This window comes from Falco naumanni, chromosome 5 (genome assembly GCF_017639655.2).
Source record: "Falco naumanni isolate bFalNau1 chromosome 5, bFalNau1.pat, whole genome shotgun sequence".
Lineage (NCBI taxonomy): Eukaryota > Metazoa > Chordata > Aves > Falconiformes > Falconidae > Falco > Falco naumanni.
This window is the reverse complement of record NC_054058.1, coordinates 16,336,880-16,357,566: the sequence shown is the minus strand read 5'-3', so window position 1 is coordinate 16,357,566 and position 20,687 is coordinate 16,336,880. Positions and strand designations below refer to the sequence as shown.

Below are 20,687 nucleotides of genomic sequence, written 5' to 3'. Positions count from 1 at the left end.
TGTAAGGCTTTAACACCTTTATACCCACAGTGAGTTTCAGAAAATAACCCCTGAACAACGTTGTAATAGAAACTTACTTTAATTTTTTGATGCGGTTGCATACCTGTAGGTAATAATGCTATGATTTAAATAATTATTTTGGCAATTGACTTAGCACATAAATTGGCTACAACACTTTGTACCTCTAAAGCTACACCACAGGCACACACAGGCAAGATTAAGCTGAAAGTTTCCTGAGAAGCTTCTTAGCTGGAAGAATAAAACCAAACACCACCCCCACCACCCCCAAACTCTGAAGGCTCAAAGGAGACCCATCTTGTGCATGGTGGCCCTTCCCCCCCCACCCCGAGTGAGCACCCTCCCATCCTCAGCAGGACATCACCCACCTCTCTGCTTCCCGTCAGGAACTGTCAAGATGGGTCTGAAGGGTTTAAGGCCTTCCACTCAGTAAATAAATAAACAAATGAATAAATAATTTCAACATTATTCTACCCAGAAGTACCCAAACCCTTTTTTCTTACCTTACATTTTCCTTAGGTAAGATTTATTTTGCAGAAAAGCAGCATTCTCAGTACAAACATAGGCGTGCAATTTTCCCCACCCCACCCCCACCCCGGAGAGCAGGATGTTTGGGTTCGCTTTATCATCATTATGTGCCTTAATTCTGCCCCTTCACCCCCATAACAGGTACTCTTCACATTTCAAGGACAGCTGAAAGCATTTAAGTGGCTTGGGAACACGACGGTGACCTGTGCAAGTTCTTCATCTGGCCTTCACAAACCAGGTAACGGTGGTGCTGCTCACCGTCAGCACTGGTCTTCAGGGATGAGCTGCAGCTTGCGTCTCAGGAGAGTGCAGTTTCTCAGTGCAGAGAAACCCTATTTTCAGTTGGACTTGCAGAAGTGGGACGGCAATGTGCAGGTTTCCTTAGATCCACCAGACAACTGGATGTTGCTGCTTCAAGCAACCACCACGTAGCTGGGGCCAACAAAGAGCAGACCCGGCAGGCTGGGGCATCAGAAAACTTCCCTCAGCCACGGTGGCAGCACGTTGTCTCCACATCCAGGAGAGCTGCCAGGTACGTCAGTGCAACACCTTTAAAATACAGCTCAGAGCAAAGTTGTCCCCAGTTTGTTACAAAGTAAAGTCGCTGGTGGGGGGAGGTAGGGGGAGGTGGGTGTCAGGGGTCTCATTTTCTCCTCACTGAATTTAGCGAAGGGTTTCCAACAAGAAGAATTATGGAGACAAACTCACTTATTTTTAAAACTAAGACAGTTTTGTGTCAATCAGATAAAAGGAAATGGTTTATTTCTCAATTCAGCCAAACTGGGGAAGAGAGGAAGAGCCCTTCCCCTACGAAAAACCCAGCCTTGGTGAACGTTCCCTGGGGCTGAAGCCAGGTTGCTGCCAACACCTTCATTCTCTTCACAAAGGGTCAACACCTCAAATCTTGGGAAAACTCTCACTAAACAGAGCCATGGCTTCATTTTACCTGGCTGGGAAAGCCCACTCCAGCAGTTGTCCCCTCAGTTCACCACCCTCCACTGCGGCTACAAGGTTCTGCAAAACTGGTTCACCCAAACGACCAGAGCACCCAAACCAAACCCACCCCCGAAGGCGTGTTGCCTCTCAGCCTGGTTTTTCTTACACAGCTTGTTCTGACCTTGAACAGGAGGGCAGGGAAAGAGGGTGACAAAGCATAGCCCAGGAGCAGGGAAGTGGCACATACCAATGAGAACCAGTTAAATCCATCGCTAGATCACTATTTCGCAAGCAGCAGCACCTGCCTTATCTTAGTAAGGCTCTCCGTTCCGTGCCAGTTATTCCCTGTTGCAATCAGGTATTAAAAATGCATTCCCCTTTGGTGGATGATCGGCGTTAATCAAGATGCCAGCCAGAAAATTCACCTATAGCTTTGCATTTCCTTTACTTTCTGATGTTCTCAAATCTGAGACAGAAAAGGGTGGTGTTTAGTATTACAGAATGCAACAGTCGTCTTCAGATATTGAAAACAAGGAGCCGCAAATAGAGACTGGGAAGTATGCGCAGTCTAGTCCATTACAAATACAATACAAGCCCATTCACTCCCAGTTGGTCAAGCTCGTTGTGAACTGTGTGCCTTCAAACATCCTATTAATGCTTCTGGACCCACCAGCATCACTCATACTTGTAATTGCATTAATCACGAATTATTCCTGTATCAAGTAATTTTGATATAAACAGGAAAGAACTGTCAGACAAATAGGAGACGCTACGAGCACATTATGTGTTACCTGAAAGGAATGAAGAAATTCCTATCAATATCATGAGAAAACTGAAAAAGAAAGCAGGTGCCTCGTCAACGGCTGGCTGCTATACTTCGGAAATCCACCGGTACATTAGATTTTAAAAATTATTCCTATGAAGCATTAGAACTGTTATCTCCTGCCTAAGCACTGGGCTTCACAGGCTGCCCTTCGACGGAGCCACTGCTCAGTCCGAGGTTGCACAGAGTGTGGGGGATGAGTACGTTGGATAACGGACAACACGTGAAATCTTTCTCTGAGGTAACACGGGCAATCTCCATTTCCTTCCCCTTCTGTCATTTCCAGTAGTAAGTCCTGGACCTCTCCCTGCTGCGGGCACACATGTTGTCACGCAACGGTCTTTATGGACCATGACAAAGGAGCTTCTCTTAGCGACACCACTGCGCCAGCACGCGCCTTCTGCACACCAAGGCAAGGCGTGCCAAGACTTTTCTGATGGCAACAGATGTCCCTAAGTAGGCAAACGATTTGAACTCTCATTAGCTAAGATACACAAATAGCTACCTTTAAGATCAAAACCTGCTCTTGGAGACAACTGAGGAGAACAGAAAGGTTCACCTAACCACACAAAATCCAAAGCTACAAATTAAGAAAATCAGCATTCCAGGGCTTCAGTACAGAGCTGCAAGCCAAGCTGAAGTTGGAGAGAAATCCCAAGCCCTCTATTGCTCCTTTTCTCTCTAACAACAGGGAAGTTGCTGAAAAAGATGCAGCCTTAGAGGCTGGCAGAGGCCAAACTCTTCTCGTGCAGTTTGCAGACGGGATGGACACAACCCTCTACTTACCCTCCAAGAAACACCAGGCTCTCTGGAGTGCTTCAACACGACTATAATTCTCTATTTTCCCATCTTCTTGGGAAGAAAGCAACGTTGCTTACCATGTAAAGGGAAGGAAAAGACTCGTAGGCATCAAAGTTGAAAAAGAACCATGAGATCATACTGCTTTGTGTGGGAGACCCACGTGGCTAGACTCCCTTTGAAGGTTTTAAACAGCAGACACCCAGAGAAAATGTCAATCAAAAGCACTAAAATTAGAACTAACATATTCTGACAGTTGCAGCTGATCTTGCAAGAAGACGAAGGCGGTGCTACTGTTTGTCTTTGAAGTTGTGAGCAGCAGAACAAAGGATGACTGCAAGTTTTCTGCTTCGTACCACCTCAGCGACCTCCATTTCTGTAGGATGCTGGTTTGGCCATTCCTGATCAAAAATAATCCAGTCTCGAATGCATGGATATGCAAAAAAGCTAATTTGTGTAGAAGCCCCTCAAAACCAAATGAAGCACACACCAGCTTCACCCTTGACTTACAATGGCAGCTAGACTTCTTTGACCCAAGAGCAGGACAAAAGCGATGTTAAAATATGCACAGCTCAAGCAACATTTACAGACAGTGCTACCGTGTCACTCAGCCCATTCTTGCCCTACAAAATCCTTCTAAAACAAGAAGGTTAAACCTGCATTCAAACAGCCCTGGAATTGCTTCTCCCAGCAGTGGAACAACCTGATGCAAAGCAGCCCAGAATGTCAGCATTGAGCATTTCCCATTCTGCAGAAAGCAAAAGAAACAGACAGTAACAAGATTCCCTTCACAGTTTACTCGGGGAAGGAGAGCACAGGTCTCTGCATCGAATTAATGCTGGTTCTGGTGTTTTAACAATAACTTTCTAAGCCTTTCAATTTAACCTACAAAAATAAACTCTGAAAACCCTCTCCTTATATGCAGTATCCCGAGTGGACTTTAAGAGGAGGAAAGTTTAACTTGAAGAGTTCACTGCTGCTGCTGCCATCATCCAGTTCCCGCTTTGAAAAAGCGAGATGTATAATGGTAGTAAGAGAGAAGGATTAAGGGAAAAACTGCAACAAAACACAGCTGGTGACCAAAGTCAAATTTCACTTGGAAACATTGCAAAATCAGATCCAATATGTGGTTTTATCACATATTCTAAAACCTGTGATGCCTGCAGCACCATCTTACCAGAGGCTGATCAAAGTGCTCGAAGGCAAGAGATGAGAGAAAGGAAAAGGACACGCAAGGAAGCAGGAATGCAAACCTAATCTTTGGTTTAGACTTTTTCTCGCTTCGATCCAGTCCAACCAGATCCCGCAGGATCAGAGGTGTCATGGCATCCTGAATTCCCAGGAGACTAGAGGAGTCAAAGCCGGCTCCCCCAGCGTACATGGCCACCCCTCCCCACCTCTATCTGATGAGACACAGTGAGACCTCACGGGTTTATTAAAGACACAAATAGGTGTACTGGGGGTCACGAGCTATTCATCCAGCCATCGCATCAAGAGAACGTATTAGCAGTACACAGCTTGCCACAGAGAATCTGCAACAAATGAAATTTATGTTGAACTGCAAAATATTCCTGAAATATTGAACTGCTGCTCACCCGTAAGAGAACTCTGGTGTAATCTTCAGATTGTAGCAAAGAGGAAAAAGTTTATACCTCTGTTAAGAGTGTTGCACATGCTTTATGGCATTTAAGATATCCCTATAGTTGTTTCCTCCTAGAATTTCTTCTTATTTTGGACTGAAAAGATCAAATTTTTGTAGTTTTCCATTTTTGAGTGGTTCACTGTTTTGCAATGATGCATTAAAAATGCACACAATTATTTCAGTGTAGGTGATCTCACACACATTGTTACGTATGAGAAACCACAGGAGGGGACAGAACTACATTTTGTTATACATCGCTGCCTTAGTTTAAGCAACTGCATCCATACACAAATGTCTAAATATGTAGCCTAGTTATTGGAGGAGCAGCTCTTCTGCAAGTCCATGGATGCTGCTGGTATCTCACAACTCTGAAAAAGCAGACCACTTATTACTTGTAATAAATTTACTAATGTGTGTACACTTAGCTGTAAAGTAGTTTGAAAACTGAGAACCATTACCTGTAATTAAAGAAAACCAAAGCAAGCCCCGACCAGTACATTTTCTTGTTATATTAGCAAAATCATCTCTACAGGGCGAGAAAGGAGAAAACAAAGCAAGTCTTTTATTGTAATGCTCTGCAGTTAAGCAGAAAAAATGCGTATCTTGTACTACTCTTAAAAAAGAAAGATCACTGTTGGATTAATAAATCTAAACGCAACATCTGCAAGAGCAAGTTGCCAGAACTGAGTTAGATATAAGTGGCAGCTAGAAATTAAAACCCAAATACAGCTATACTGTTAACTGTATTTCAACACAACAACAACAGTAGAATAGCTTATTTTCTACCCTAGCCTTCATGTTTTGATTTCTAAATCACTACAGCAATTTAATGAGACAGCTAGTTTCACTAATTGAAATTAAAGGCTAATTTTACCAGACCATTGTATAGACAGAATACAGATGGTAGTATTTAGAAAGCTGGAGACTGGTGTCTGCACATAGAAATTTAATTAAGAAATGAGTTTATATCAATTGTTTTTATTAGATATCAGAAGTTTACAAAGTGGAATTAAGAAATAAAGTTACAGAATGGAATTAACTTGAGCTCATTCTTTGTTGTGAGGTGTTTTTTTTTTTCTTTAAGGTCATCATCATTTTTACACAGGATGTCATCAGCAATAAATTCTAGACTGTCTAAAACACAGCCCCACTATTTCCCCATTCAATATTTCATAATTTATCACAAACCTAAGATTGTTCTAAACATTTTTAAACAAGTATTTAATTAACTACTCTATTAGGCCCTTTATATATTTTGATTTTTTTTTAATTTGTACACAATACATATTTGTAAAAAGCACTTAAGGATTCCATATTGCAATTTTTTGTAACTTTCAAAACTAGGAATAAATAGATTGTTCCCATGACAAGATGAAATCCACTATTCAGTATACCACATCTTGTCTTTTCCATACCTCACATCTAAGCATAAAATTTTCTAGCAGGAATATTGTTTTAAAACACTAATTCCCCATCATTTTAATGCACATCAATTTATGACTGCAAGAGCTTCTACTTCCTGACAAGCACAGGTTTAACTTCATTCTATATTTTGCTACAGTCTACTAAGTACCACCTCAGCATATGCTTAATTTACATTTTCTTCTCCACACCTCGTAAGACAGTCTGAAGACAGGTTATGTCTGGCAGGCAAGGATGCAACTGCACTGGTTTCTGTTAGGAAGCCCCATTTCCAACATACACATTCACCCTTCTTTCTCCTTCCTGCCTCACAGCCAAATCAGTGATAAAATAAAGGTTCCAACATCTAACATTAAGGTCACTAAGAAATAAAAGACTGTAAGGGATGGGGGAAGCATATGCAATGTAACAAGTTGCTACAAGATTTCTGCTCTGTAAAGATGAAATAGCAGTAAGAAACGGCTGAGCCAGAAAGCTGCACAAGGAAACAAGTATGCTGAAACAAGTAAAAACATCAGCAGTCTTAAGGCAACCTTCATCCAAATCAGCATTGTGATTACTTGTGTATCTGAAAAGAAATCCTTTAGTGTACTTAAGTATGTTGATACGAATGATGTTATGAACCATATCGATCCTACAAAAGTAACAAAAAAAAAAAGACAAAAGACAGACATGAGTACGTTTCCTGCTGAAAGAAATTAGTTTTTACTTACATTTGTAAAATGAACAGTAGTTAAATTCTTAAAGAAAACTGACCAGCACTTCCAAGAACTGGAGTTCACAACTAATAATCCAGGATAATTAGTCTGATTTTAAAACACCTGAGAGCTCCCACTGACCTCATATAGGAAATGCAAACTAAATGGAGCACAAGCATGCTTTACACTGTCTTAATTTTGTGCACAAACATGGATCAAAGCTATTACTGTCAAGTCAATTAAAGAGTCAATACAAGAGTTGAGCTAGACGATGGTCCCTTTCAAATAAACTATTCTATTCTGAGTTACGAACTATTATTACTTTCAAAATAGTGACAGCAAATCACTTCCATAATGGAATTTTTGTTTCAATTGTAAGAAAAGAAATAAACTATGTAAGGGAAAAGGCAAAAAAAGATATTCTAAGGAAGGTGAGCTATCAGCTACAGATTTATTTGTTAAAAGATCTACTGTCTATCTACCATAAGAGGTCTACAAAGCTCAAACCCCAATTCATTCTTTTCTCCCTGAAGATGATTCAATGGCAGGACCCACGATACTAAATCCCTACAAAGGCTTTAACTGATGGTTAATATATTGTAATATTTTTACTAACCTGTATAGATGTCATGACCCCATTAGCAAGTACAGAAAGTTTTCCAGCCACAGATCTGACTCCTTGTTTAAACTGAGCTATATCAGGAGCTGAAGGCAAGACATTTGTAATATTGTAGCTTCCTAAAAGGAGAACACACACAAGGAGGAAACATAATTTTATATTAAAAGCAGCCTTTCCCCCCCCCCCGAAATACAATATACTACTAGGACTACTAAATTCCAATGTCTGATCGACACTGTAAAAAACACTAGGCATAAATCTCAAATTTCTTAAATGCATCTTCCTTTTAATTGCTTGTAATTCCACCCAGAATATCATCTTCTACACTTTGTATTCCCAGCTGAGCAATTAAAAATATATTCTAATACATTAATAATTAGAATAATATATTATTTATTCTGCATTTTCAATCTGCTGCAATGTTATTTGCCTTGTATGCTGAACAGCTGTTACTACTTGCAATTTGAAGATGAATGTACTTCAGTGACAGCTGAAGTGATGAACCCAACTTGTGTGCATGCATAGGTGTGTTTTACATGCTGTATATACAGACATATTTTGCATTACTAAATCTTGAGGCTTGGAAAATTCTATAGAAATGATAGTAAAGGTAAGTAAGTTTTGAAAGTCTGAAACAAAGCTGACAATCCAGCTTTCCTTAAGGCCACTGAAGTTCAGCCAGTGTTAGCTCTACTGCTGTTACGGAAAGTATAAGCCTAAAGATAACAGAAATTAAAGATGTTTCAAAACTAACTGTGTGATAAGTACTAACATGTTAACAATGACGAACACCCGCTCTTTGTGAAAGGGATTACTGACACACCTTAATATCAAATACCTGATGCTATAAGAGGCACAAAGGGCAGTAACAGATTCACAGAACTATGATCTCAGGAATAAATGGAGCTGCTGAGGGGAAACATCCCCAAACAGATTGTTTCCAAAACGGAGCCGGCAATCTGTAGCCTGAATTTAGACTCGTAGCCAACGGATAGCTCTGACCCGCCGGGGCACAAATGGTGACTTGTGAGCTGTTACTGACCCTCGGACAAGCTCGTCCAGCTACACACTCCACAACCTGCACAACTGTAACACTTCTGACAGCAGCTCCGTACAGGACATGGCTACACACAGGCAGCCCTTCCTTCTCCTCTTTCTCAACAGGGGTGGAGGAGGAAGACAGAGGGAACCTGCAGCTCTCTTGTCATGGGAAATTGAAGGCACCTGCCTTGTCAGCAGGCTGAGGAAGACATTACTGTAGATAATTTGGTTTTCCTAGGCTAGGTGGCTGGTTCATAGTGGCAGATGCATAGTCACATTCAGAGAGCTTCCCACTCCATTCTTTAAAGCCAGATAGTAGCTGTTTCTACAATGCACACTTATTTATATATTATTTCCAACAATTCACTGTCGCTGTGACAGCCCTATCTCTGAACTGTAATTTTGACTTCCTTACGATCTGTTCCACCTATCAAATGCGTCAGCATTTTTGTTATTAAAGTCAGTCTTGGAAATAAATTTTGCAGATATAAATAACCTGAGAAAAGCTCTAATCACTTCTCAGCCACATGAATTTTCTCATGTTTTTCTGGTTACGTATGGTCATCTGAAAAACTTCTTGTAAATGACACAGGAAAGCAACTGATTTCCTGTAAAATCAGCATCTACAAGTCAGCCATCTGATACGCCACCTCTCATAAGGTCTGAAATGATGCAAAGTGAAAGTGTCTTCCTGCAGCCCTCCTTTTGTACAGAATGCCGTAGGAGCTATTTACAAAAAAGCAAGCATCCCAAACCTGTTCCACCCTAAAATCTCAGCAGTGCTCATAAAAACAACTTTAGATTCAAAGGACATTTTGTTCTGGCAAGAACCCCAGAATTACAGCAGCATTTTTATTGCCAGTCTTCAGTCTCCCGATTACCTTTATTTCATGGAACTAATGATAACCTTGGCATTAATTCAACACCAGACAAGCTATCCGTGCAGTAGAACTTCTTCAAGAAGGGCCACTGTCAAAAGATAGTCTTTGGGGTGGGTTGTGTAACAGAAAGACACGAAGGAAAGGAAGATTCTGTAGACCAAGTATAGGGTGAATTTATAACATACAAACTAATAATTCCTGGTGTATTTTTCCCTCACTATTATTTTACAGCAGTTATCAACCCACAAAATTTAGCAGAAGTTTAGTCTTCGTAATATAACTTTAAATTTACTGTTGGGTTACATGCCAGTCACAGAGAGTCACCTTGAGTCGCAGGCAGGTATTTTTTATCCCATTATTCAGAATCTCTGCATTCCCTCACGAGCCCCAAGAACCTTTTCAGGTGGTCAGTGATGAATGATCATGTGTGCACAATTCACGTACACATAGAAAACATGATATAATTGCCTATAAGTACCCTTATTCAGAATACAGTTTAGAATTTCATCACATATATATGTATGTGTAAATAGGAAGGCAAATTCATATATATATACACACACACATCACATCACACAATTTGCCCCATCTTTAACTTATATTTATACTTTCCTAGTTCATTCCCTTATTCATTACTGTGTAAAAGCCCCACACATATTATACAAATTAAAGGAAAAATTAATTCCATATAAAATCATTTATGTGCTAAAAAATTAAAGAAAAAGGACAAAGAAAGTCAATAATAGGTAGATAACAAAATATTTGTTATCACAATCCCATGTACTATTGAAAACATAGTTTACAAATGTTTCTTTCTGATGTTCCCCACATCTTTTTTAAGCATAAGTATGACAAGTTGCAAATACTATTTCAAATGGCTGAAGTAAATTGCTGCAATTCCTGCTTTATGTCTCCTCCCCTCCTTAATTTTTTTTTTTTTTTGCTTTACATTTCAAATTACTAAAATCCAGCTTAAGTAACTGGTAACAGGAGCTATTTCTCTACTAGCCAGTGTATTTAAAACTTGCTTTCAGGGGATCAAAACTCAACAGTCACATGTTCTTTTTTCCCCCAACTTTCCCAAAGTAAAATCTTTGCTTTTCCAGCCGACTTAGATAATTACTCACAGATTTCAAGTTCAATAATGCTTTTTTTTCCACTTCCTCATGAGTTAAAAAATGAAACCCAACTGATCAATTCAATAAAAAATGTTCCAGTATTTCCTATATTTTCTATTTCATTTTATTGTACTATCCAAAAAGGGTGTTGGAAAGAAAACATGGAGAGATTTTCAACAGCCTAAGGGGCTACTTTTCAGTCAATCCAATCTAATACTTCTTCCTTCCTAACGTGATGAACTATCCTCTCCAATGTAAGGTATTCCAACAGATCTTTTAAACTGACAAACCAATCGAAAAATTTCCTTAGTAATTTGGCAAGACCAGTGTCAGAAGCAGCTATCTTGTTGAATGATATGCCATTCAACAGATTACATGGGAATTTCAAGGCCACTCACATTTTATTAAAGATTATTCTTAGATTTGATGTTATGACAGTTGTTTTCACATATATAAGTATGTAAGTTACTTACAGTAACTTATCAAAACCCCTACCTGATAGTCAGTATTAGGTGTTACCTTATTTGTTTTTATAATAAGATATTACAGGTTTCCTTTGAAAAAATTATTTACAATATAGTCTACTATTTGCAATAAATCACACTAAAAACCCAGTATAAAATACTGAACTTCCTGAACTGAAAACTCAGAACTCTGTATTTAAGAAATTAATATTTTTTAAAAATAATGACTACACCTGTTAGATTTGTTTGACCTATTAGCGATACCAACACGTACTGCACTTTGCACACTTCACACAGAATACGGTGGCAGCTAGCTGATGCTGTAACTAGAAGCAGAGTACAGGAGCATGAATACATTGCATGACGCAGTTTCTCACTCGGTTCAATACGTACCTGATGGTTGCTTTTTCTGATCTTCAAACAAGTCAGCTGAACTTATAGATGAGCTTCCAGAAAGTCTTTCTAGTCGAGCCCTTGCTTCATACTAGAAAATAATTGAGAAGTATTGTACAGTACGCTATCATCTTTTGAGGTCATATCAGATAATTATATACAGTTTTAGAACATACAAATCCAGCTGAAGTCGACCATTCTGAAAGTTGTTCCCATTTTGTAGTTTACACATGTCTTAGGCAGTGTGAGTTTGCATCATCTCAACTTACTTCAGTTGATCAAAGAGTGACATTTACCATTCCAACACCAACAGGCTTACTCACTGCCAGCTACCCTAAAACTGCTGAAAAACTAAGCAACCATTAGAAACAACCACTAAACAATGTGAAATGGAGTGGCTGGGAAGGATAAGGAAAAAGCACTGCAGTTAGCATCATGTTAACCCTTCTAATCATATGATGCTTTTAATGTAACTTTCTGAAATCCCTGGGAATGATAATACACTGATTGTATTTTTTTACATTACTCTTTACATTGTTAATTCTCCATTAAAACCAGATTTTTTTTAAATAATCCCTCATGTCCTAACTGCAACATACTATTAATCTGGTTTTTATTTCTAGGCTGATTCAATTGTCATTTGCTGAACAATTTATCTGCTTAGTTAGCCTTACAATAGCAACAATGTTTCCATGTAATAAATACAGAGGGGACAGATGTTTTAAGAACAGTTTGTTGGCATCAGTTTGGGTATTTAGAACAAATTAAGTAAGCCTTCACCCAGCATCAGGTTGATTTTTTAAAAATAAAGACTGCTGAATCACAGCCTATCACTTCTGTCGGAGAAGAATGATGTTGGAGGTAAGGTCCTACTTGCAGCTCCAACTCCTTAAAATGAAATACTATCAGAGTTATCAGATACTTGTACATTTCTATCAAACAATTGGGACATAATTCTATAAGCTTACTAATTCTACCGATTTAATTATTTATTGTCTTCTCTTTACACAAGAACACCATGTTTATAGTCAAAGAATATTGTAACATTCAAAAATATTTATCATTACTTTTTACTTACATCAGCATGATCTTGCCTTCCAAAATACATGTCTGATGAAATTGCTTTTACATTGCCAAATTTTTTTTGTGCCTCATCTGTGTTTAAAGATGGTTCATATTCAGGTTTACGACGAGATGCAGGCCTGAAAGAAAAATAACTTGCATTAGTGAGTGTAACTTATTTACATCACAACCAAATGCAATAAATCAAACAAGAAGCACTATCGTCTTTGTTTTGTGAAGCCTAAAAGTATAATAGTGATTTTTTTAAAAGATAAAAATCAGACCAGTATCAACCCAGGATAAAGAAATTCAGATTACTAAGTTGACACAGCAGCAAACAAAATTTCAGTGACAGTTTTAAAAGACGGTGAACTTACAGTATTTCAAATCCTTTAATCTTGAATCTTTATTTTCAAAATTCATTTAAAAAGCAAGCTAAATTATGTGAACAAGGACAGAATATTTCTACAAAACCTCAAAAAAGCCAAACCACAATGTTAGTGAAATTCAGATTTAAGTGTAATAGCACAAAAAGGTGTAACATCCTTTGAACTGTCACTGTCTTGCACCTCAAGTAAATGTACTCAAATAAGGAAGTAATAGCGTTGTGGACACGGCCCTCTATTTTATGTAATATGCATCACTGGTCCACTCTTTAGGAAACAACATGGTTTGTGTTTAAAAAAAATACTGTAATTAAATGCACAATCTGCATTTTACAAGTAAATGAAAAATACAGTTTTAAGTAGAGAACAGAAGCAGAAAACACCAACTGAACACACAAACCCCCACATCCTTACATTTTCCACTTGATTTCAAAGATAAAAACACACTTGTCAAAGAAGAAAAAAATTCATTTTTTTATCATCACAACAATTAGACCCATTGTTCAGACGTAACTTCAGTACCTCCATCCTAAAAGCTGAGTACCCTACAGTTTCATTTGATAACCAGGTTCTCCTTAGTTCATTATGTGATAAACAAAGCAAGTAAAGTACGTACGCTCTCAGAAGAGTGCAAATATTTGAGTTTCTTTCCACATCTTTTGTCTACTACTTTTCCTGCTGAAATGCTTGTGAAATTACCTCCAGTACATATACTGCACAGCACTGAACAAAACAAATGAGTGCTTAAAATGTAAACAGGAAATTCAGCTTACAGAAGACATTCATCCAGGAAGTCCCTTGACTGCTGATGAAAGTTACAGCCAAATTCTCCTTCTAAACTGAAAAAAATCCCACTACTATGACCAGGACTCAAATGGTATTAACTAGCTTGGACTTTCTGTACAAAAACCAGTTAGGTCTTCTTGGTATACCTGTCTGAAAATCCTGTACTTTTTGAAGTTAACATTACATCAACATCTCTACTATTGTTTTCTTTCTTCCAAAAGGAGTCTGAATTGTCATCCCATTTAGAAAAAGTGCTGCTCCTCAAATCTGAAGAATCATAGTACCTAAAATAAGAGAAAAAAAGTATTGAAAAAGTAGAAACTTTACACTGTTAGATAAATATTGTTATAGTAGGTGTTCACTAGCAAGTAAGTTTTCAGCACAATGATAGTTGTCAGTGAATAATCTGGATTGCATAATGTTGGTTAGAATCTTTGCACAGTTGAAACCAATTGAATTTTCATTTTTTACACATGTATTTAAGTGACTGAAAAGTTCAGCCTTTCTTTAGGCTGGATATGCTCATGAATATGCAGTAGACTGTCTGAAAGATACGGTCCTATCAAAACCAGCAAAGTTCTTGTTACTTCAAAGTATTACATCTCCTTTAGTGTCAGGCAAAACACTGGAAAGAACGTTGTCAAGATACCTGTCTGGTTTAAGAGCAACCCTAACAAAACTTCAGGATGGACCCTGCAAGCAAGGAACCACGATGACCCTACAAGGTAGTCTGCTCATAAAAGCCTTGTGCTCTTGATACTCCATGCTAAGACATCAGCTATGAAAAAAGCCACCACGACTTCCCAGGCACTTTGAACACTCCAGAGATCCAACAGCACCTAACTACCCATGGCATTCAGCTGTGCTATGGTTCCACATGGGGCAAAGTTTAGTAACTAAGGGGATGAGAGTGGCTAACCTTACAGTTCCATGTGAGTTAATCTGTAACCTGTGCTAGCAGAGAATCTGCTCCCGTTTTCTGAGGCACCAACAAACATAGCTCAGAACAGTAAGGAAAGCCCTTGTCTCTGGCTCTGTGTATTTTTTTTTTAATACAAATATTAAGTACCTCTGAGTTTTGTAACAAGCTTTATTAAAACAATGCTAACGAACTTATTTCTTAAAAGTGAGTCTTAATAAGACAATCTTATCTTGCGTATCAAAACTACAGGGAAAACACAAACAGAAAGAAAAGGAAAAAAATGAAGCATGTTTGTCAGTTCTGGTGGTTTGTTGTTTCCTTCTCCACTTTATCTACACATATCTAAACATATATGGAAAACATTTGGAAAAAATAAAACTATCAAAATGCCAAAGATGAAGTTTATTTAACCACAAAGGGCAATTGTTTCTTAAAGTTTGGATATGACCAGGATATGGAGTAATATGATTAAAATGACATGAGGCTATCAGAATGGAATAATTTGGTAGAACAAGCATGGCATATTAATGTCTGCGTCTGTGCTTTGTGAAAAGCACTCTAAAAAAAAATGTTCTCCACGTCTGTGTTATAAATAGGCAGGATACTTGGTTTTGCAGTTTATGAGAAATGTGACACCTTCAGCAGCAAAATCTCCCATCGCTGCACATGGAAAATAGCAGGGACAGATCTGGAATGAATTTCTACAAAAAGCAGGAGTCTCTCCCCTTCTCTCCTGACAGACAAAAAGAAGCCACAGCAATCTTAAGTTCATTATGGATCTATAACAACAAACAAGGTGTTTATACATACATATATATGTATATAGATGTATGTATATATATACAAGCTCACAATGCCCATCAAAACCACGGGATGTGGCAGGTGCTACAAAAGCTCTTTTGAATAAAATAACTGATTTTCTCCTTCCTTCTCAGATTTTCATAACTTTGCAAAAACTTCTTCAGTATTCAGTGCAGGGACAAGGGAGAAAGAGAAGCTGCATTTAATAGAAAATAAAATTTTACACTGTTATATTGATAAAGATTTTATTATTTGTAGCAAAAAGAAAAATCAAAATCCAAGGATTTTGAGAGGCTTCAATTATATCTCCAAACCTTGAGACATTTAGCTTTCTTAACTTACAGACTACCTACCAGCACTCTAATACCCAGCATGATTATTTTGCTTTTGGGCATACACTAAGATGATACTAAATTACCTCTAGTTCGAAGTCACAGCTTGGAATAAAGGATGATAACCACCTTACAAACCTTACTAAGCCCAACAACCTGATTTTATACTTTCTTTAAAGAGAATGAAATTGTATACCAACTCCAATTAGATTCTACTGTCGCTATAACTAGAACAAGAACCAGGAACCGCTAGGTTACAATTTATCTTCTAGTTAATGAACCAAAACACATTAAAAAGCCTCTTCTATAATTTATCCTTTGCCTGCTAGCAAGCTTATGAATAATTTGAGAGCAGTAACAGTTCTTTGCAAGGAACAAATAGGGAGGCACTGAAATGACAGGTTTTCTTTCACAAGACTGCTGCCATTTATGTGGTACTTTTATTTTTCTGCCACTACTGATTACACTACAAAGGAATGACACAAAAGCCTTTGTGTTTTTATTTGCCTGTCTATGAGTAATTAGGTACAATTTTTCATGTTTCTGTGGGAGCAATTCAATAAAGGCATTTTATAAAAGCAACACCTGTTTCTGTCCACCAGTCCAGAAACAGCTGTTTCACTGCAATTAGTGATTGTAGGACTAATTATTTTTCTGCTCCTTTGCAACAGCAGTGTTTTATAATTTGCATTGTATTCATACTCTGATGAAGAATTCATCAATTATTTTTTGGTTACATTTTATGTTCAAATACATAGAAGTCTATCAAATAAGACTGCAGACATCTACACAGTATGTCCAATACACCATACATCCAACGCACCATACCTCAAAAAAGATTTAAGTTTTTGCATTTTGACATGCGTCCATGTGTTAAAAGACTAATGCAACTGTAGTGTATCTAGTAGCAGACTTTAATACTTGTTTAATTCTAAAATGAAAGTTGAAGACAGTACCACAAGAAAGAAAAAGAAAACAAACAACCCCGCAACAAACACAAGTCATTCTGCAAAAAAATTCACTGGATTTTGTATACAGCAAATAAAAGCTTATATGGCACACACCCTGAACAAGATAAAATCTGTAAACACATAATTCAGACTGCCTTCTCCTCAGAAAAAAGTAATTCCTCTTCTGTATAAATACACCTGTCATCAAGGTAAGGTCAACTATTTCACAACTTTCCCAATTCTGATGTCCGATGAAAACATGCTAGGTATGTAGGTATGTCCAATTGCCCCCTGTTTTGATCTTAAGTTCCAAATATATTGAGTATTTTTTGAGTATTTAACTTGCATATACTTCTACCTCCACTCAAAATAAAAACCTTATACATTACCTTGAACTAGAAGAGAAATAGGAGTCTTCTACATCATCGGTGTACTTTTTCTTTGGTTTTGCAATTGCAGGTGTTTCCTGCTCTATTGTTTGCATATCTGAGGTGACCGAGTGAGAAATACCACTAGAAACAGGAAGAAAAAAAGTATGTAAAGGATATGACCAAGATCATATCCTAAAAACAGAAATGAAAGCTCAAATCTTGTTTCTGAAGCTTGCTGATAAAGCCCAAGCTATACAAACATAGAAGAAGAAAGGAACAAAGAAGAAAAAAAGCAGCACCCTGGAAAACTCAACTGTAGTTCTCTGAGGTAGTGACAGGACTTCCGAACAGAGATCATTCCAACAGCTGGAAAACACAGCCATGTGACTTTTTTGGGGTTTTGGTTTACAAAAGACAGACTATACTTAGGCTGGTACTGTTCACTGAAAACATGCTGATTACCTTCCCCACAGTCAGCTAGAAAAGTCAAACACCCTACAGGCTTCCTATGATTTAAGTTAACACCTGTCTGGCAGGTTAGAACTTAAATCTATCAGAAGCAATCCTGCCCCTTCCCCCAACAAATACTTGGTTCTTTGATGATATGAAGTTTCCATAACACATTTTAGTATATTTTTTCATTTCCTAAGCAAAATGAAGGACTGTTTCATACAGCCCCAGTGTGCTTTAAATAGAACCTCACATACCTTCTTTTGCTGCCAAATCCTATGCCCAGTCTCTCCAATTCATGTTTCTTCTTATCAGACAGATTTAACTTTTCTTCTCTTGTTTTAATATCAAGATCTTTGTAGGCCAACCGTAAAGATGATATGCTAGAACAAAATACACGTTTAACATAACTATAAAATGCTACACTGAATACCCAATCCAATACTACTGGTAGAAAATTAACAATATATACCGTAGCACTGTATTTTTTATGTTCTGTGCTTACTGAAAATATTTATTATTAATTGGATTAAATTCCAACTATAAGGATGGGAGAAAGCCAGTAGAGAAGACTGTCTGAATGGCACTCCAGTCTGTGTATGAGGAGGTAGTCTTTTTCAAAACAAATGTGCAACATGCAACTGCTAAAGTTCAGGACACAGTTTTGCATCACCTTTAAGTCAACATGAAAAAGTCTTTTTTTCCACAGTCCTCATTCTATGTGATACCAAATAACTGTCAAAATTATCCGACTTTAACATACTACAGTACTGCGGCATTCATGATGTAATACTAGTAATGTTTCCCCCTAATGAGCATCTTGGCCCTGCTTTGTCCCCTTCATGCTCCCAAACGGTTTTAACACTTGCTACACTGATAACTGGGTGAATTCTTCATTGATTATTAGTTAGCTTTGAAATATTTAGCGCTAACACAATAAGTGTATTTATCAACGTCAATCCCGAATCTGGTTTATCTGTTGCCCCAATAAACCATCTATTTTTGACTTCATGAAACTGTCTCGCTGAAAGTCCTTGAAGGGGCTCTCTCAGCAAACATTGAATCCATACTCAATACGACATTTACGTACACTCTTGAGACAAGTGCTAGAGATAGACCACACTTCTTTATGGATGCTGCCCTTCCCTGCGCCCAAAAAGGTGTCTCAGAAGAGGGAAGAGTCTTTGTACCCCCAAAATGGAATATATTCTGTAGTATGGAAACTTTGAAGCATCCAAAACTTAGCATTTTCTGCACAACCCATTTTGTCATCTGAAACACCCTCACAGTTCAGATAGTCAGCTGTATTTCTGAGATGCCGTGAACCTTCCTATATCTCAAAACAAACTTAACTATTTCCCAGCAATTCCAGTGTAGCAGAAAGAGGTTTGTAATCTTGATCACAGAACTGTAGAAACACTGCTTAAATTTAACATCAGGTTAAAAGGGACACAAATAGTAATTCTGATAGGTAATGCAGCTATTTTTTAATTCGTAAGTTTTGACTGGCATAAAGTACAAATGAACACTATCAGAAGAAAGATGAATGAGATGTAGAATGCTGCTGGTAGACATCATGCTGCAAGTAGAAAAGAAGTACCAAGTCTGAAAACCCTTCTAACTTTGTGCAGAAGCAGGAATGAAAAGCAAACAAGTGTTTGACAAAGGAGTATTTTCTTCCAGCCTGTCTCCTAACTATTTGATTACTGAAACAGGCTCTTCCCGGCTTGATTTTTTTCTGGTCCAATAAGCATACTGACTTAACATTAACCAAGAGTACAAGACGCCCCTGCCAAAGTTCATACCCTGCTGGTTAGTGCATCTCCTGCAAGACAGGAGCTGTGCAGCCAAATCTGTTAGAACAAAAGGGGTATAGCATCTGGTTTTCTTCCTTCACAGACAAGCGATGTAGGTACCAGCCTGCTATAAGGCTATAAGCCTGCTATAAGACATCACTCCCCCACCGACAAGGCATTTCAAAAAAGAACAGAGCCATCTCAATCTTGTGATGATTAGGTATTCTTTGATTGGGGCTTTCAGAGGACTCATAGCCAGAACTAAAAAAACCATCAGTACCTCTTATGTTCAGATGCTTATAGCAATAAGAATCTGATAAAACCCAGGATGCATCTGTGGAATGACTTTTGAAACCAGTAAAATCAGAAAAATGTACTTTCAAAACACAGACTATGTTCAGGGATGCTTTAAATCAATTCTTACAGTTTAGGACCAACTGTTACACAGACAATTGTAAATGTTCTCTAAAATTCAATTTGAAACTGCTACTCATAAAATCTACTCAGCACTTTAAGTAGAAAGACTAGAGCCCTTCTTATGAAATATGTTATGAACATCAAAATCTTATCTGCTGTTGATTAAAACGAATAGGTATACTGATCATTATTTTTAAGTAACTCCAGTTATCTGTTCTCTTGTCAGTGCACAGCAGAAAATAAAGAAAATCTGTACCAATTATAAAATCACATATTAAGTCTTAGGACTAGACTACAAAAGCATCGCTTCTGTCCTGCCACATAACAAAGCCACACTAAATGAATTAACCACAGCTCATTACTCAAGATTTTAAAATTAAAACTGCCATAAAAGTCAGTTGGAAGCAAATACAATTTTAAAAGTATTCACGCTTCTTTAACGTTGGTATATACTGCCATCTACAGTTACAAATCCAAAAAGTTAATCTCAAGCGAAATACAGTTATAACGCCTCTACTGGGATTGGACCTATAAACTCAAGTTTATGTGCACCCCTCATGTTTGCAGACATTTTTAGGAGGTTCTGGCCACTGCAGAAAGGTTGCATCAACCTTATACTAAAGGTGCCTTGGATCTACAGAGATTTATACATTTCTGACACAAAACCAGAATCACTGCTTGGGACTTTCTACCAAACTGAACTGTATAATTAAAGACAGCATCATTAAAGAAAAATAATAATGACCGATCATTTTTCTTGTTATTTACTACTCTGTTCCTCTAAGTCACTGTACTGATAGTTTTTTGCAATCACTGAGAAGCATGACTTTGTGGTAAAATAAATGACCCCCTTGTGATTGATATTTTTGATCCACACAAAACATCCGTTTCTGCAGAGGCTACATAAAAGTGAGCAAAAGGAGCAGGGAGGAGATTACAGGTCAACTAGCTTGGTACCGTAAGTGATTATGTAGTAATTCAGTAATTTCTCAATAGGTTATAAAAATGATGAATCTTAGCACATGAGAGGCTA

At 37.9% G+C, this 20,687-nt stretch overlaps 1 protein-coding gene across 1 annotated transcript in view; it reads right to left on the bottom strand.

Annotated features, from left to right (window-relative positions):
• Window positions 1-5,703: 5,703 nt before the first annotated feature.
• Window positions 5,704-20,687, bottom strand: part of ARFGAP3 (ADP ribosylation factor GTPase activating protein 3) — a 35,869-nt gene continuing 20,885 nt past the window's right edge. The window contains exons 10-16 of the mRNA XM_040594731.1: window positions 17,699-17,824; window positions 17,010-17,132; window positions 13,762-13,899; window positions 12,460-12,583; window positions 11,382-11,472; window positions 7,482-7,603; window positions 5,704-6,801 (exon numbers count right to left, since the gene is read on the bottom strand). Of these exons, the coding sequence (XP_040450665.1) occupies window positions 6,784-6,801; window positions 7,482-7,603; window positions 11,382-11,472; window positions 12,460-12,583; window positions 13,762-13,899; window positions 17,010-17,132; window positions 17,699-17,824 (742 nt within the window). The 3' untranslated portion in view covers window positions 5,704-6,783. The remainder of the gene's footprint in view (window positions 6,802-7,481; window positions 7,604-11,381; window positions 11,473-12,459; window positions 12,584-13,761; window positions 13,900-17,009; window positions 17,133-17,698; window positions 17,825-20,687) is intronic.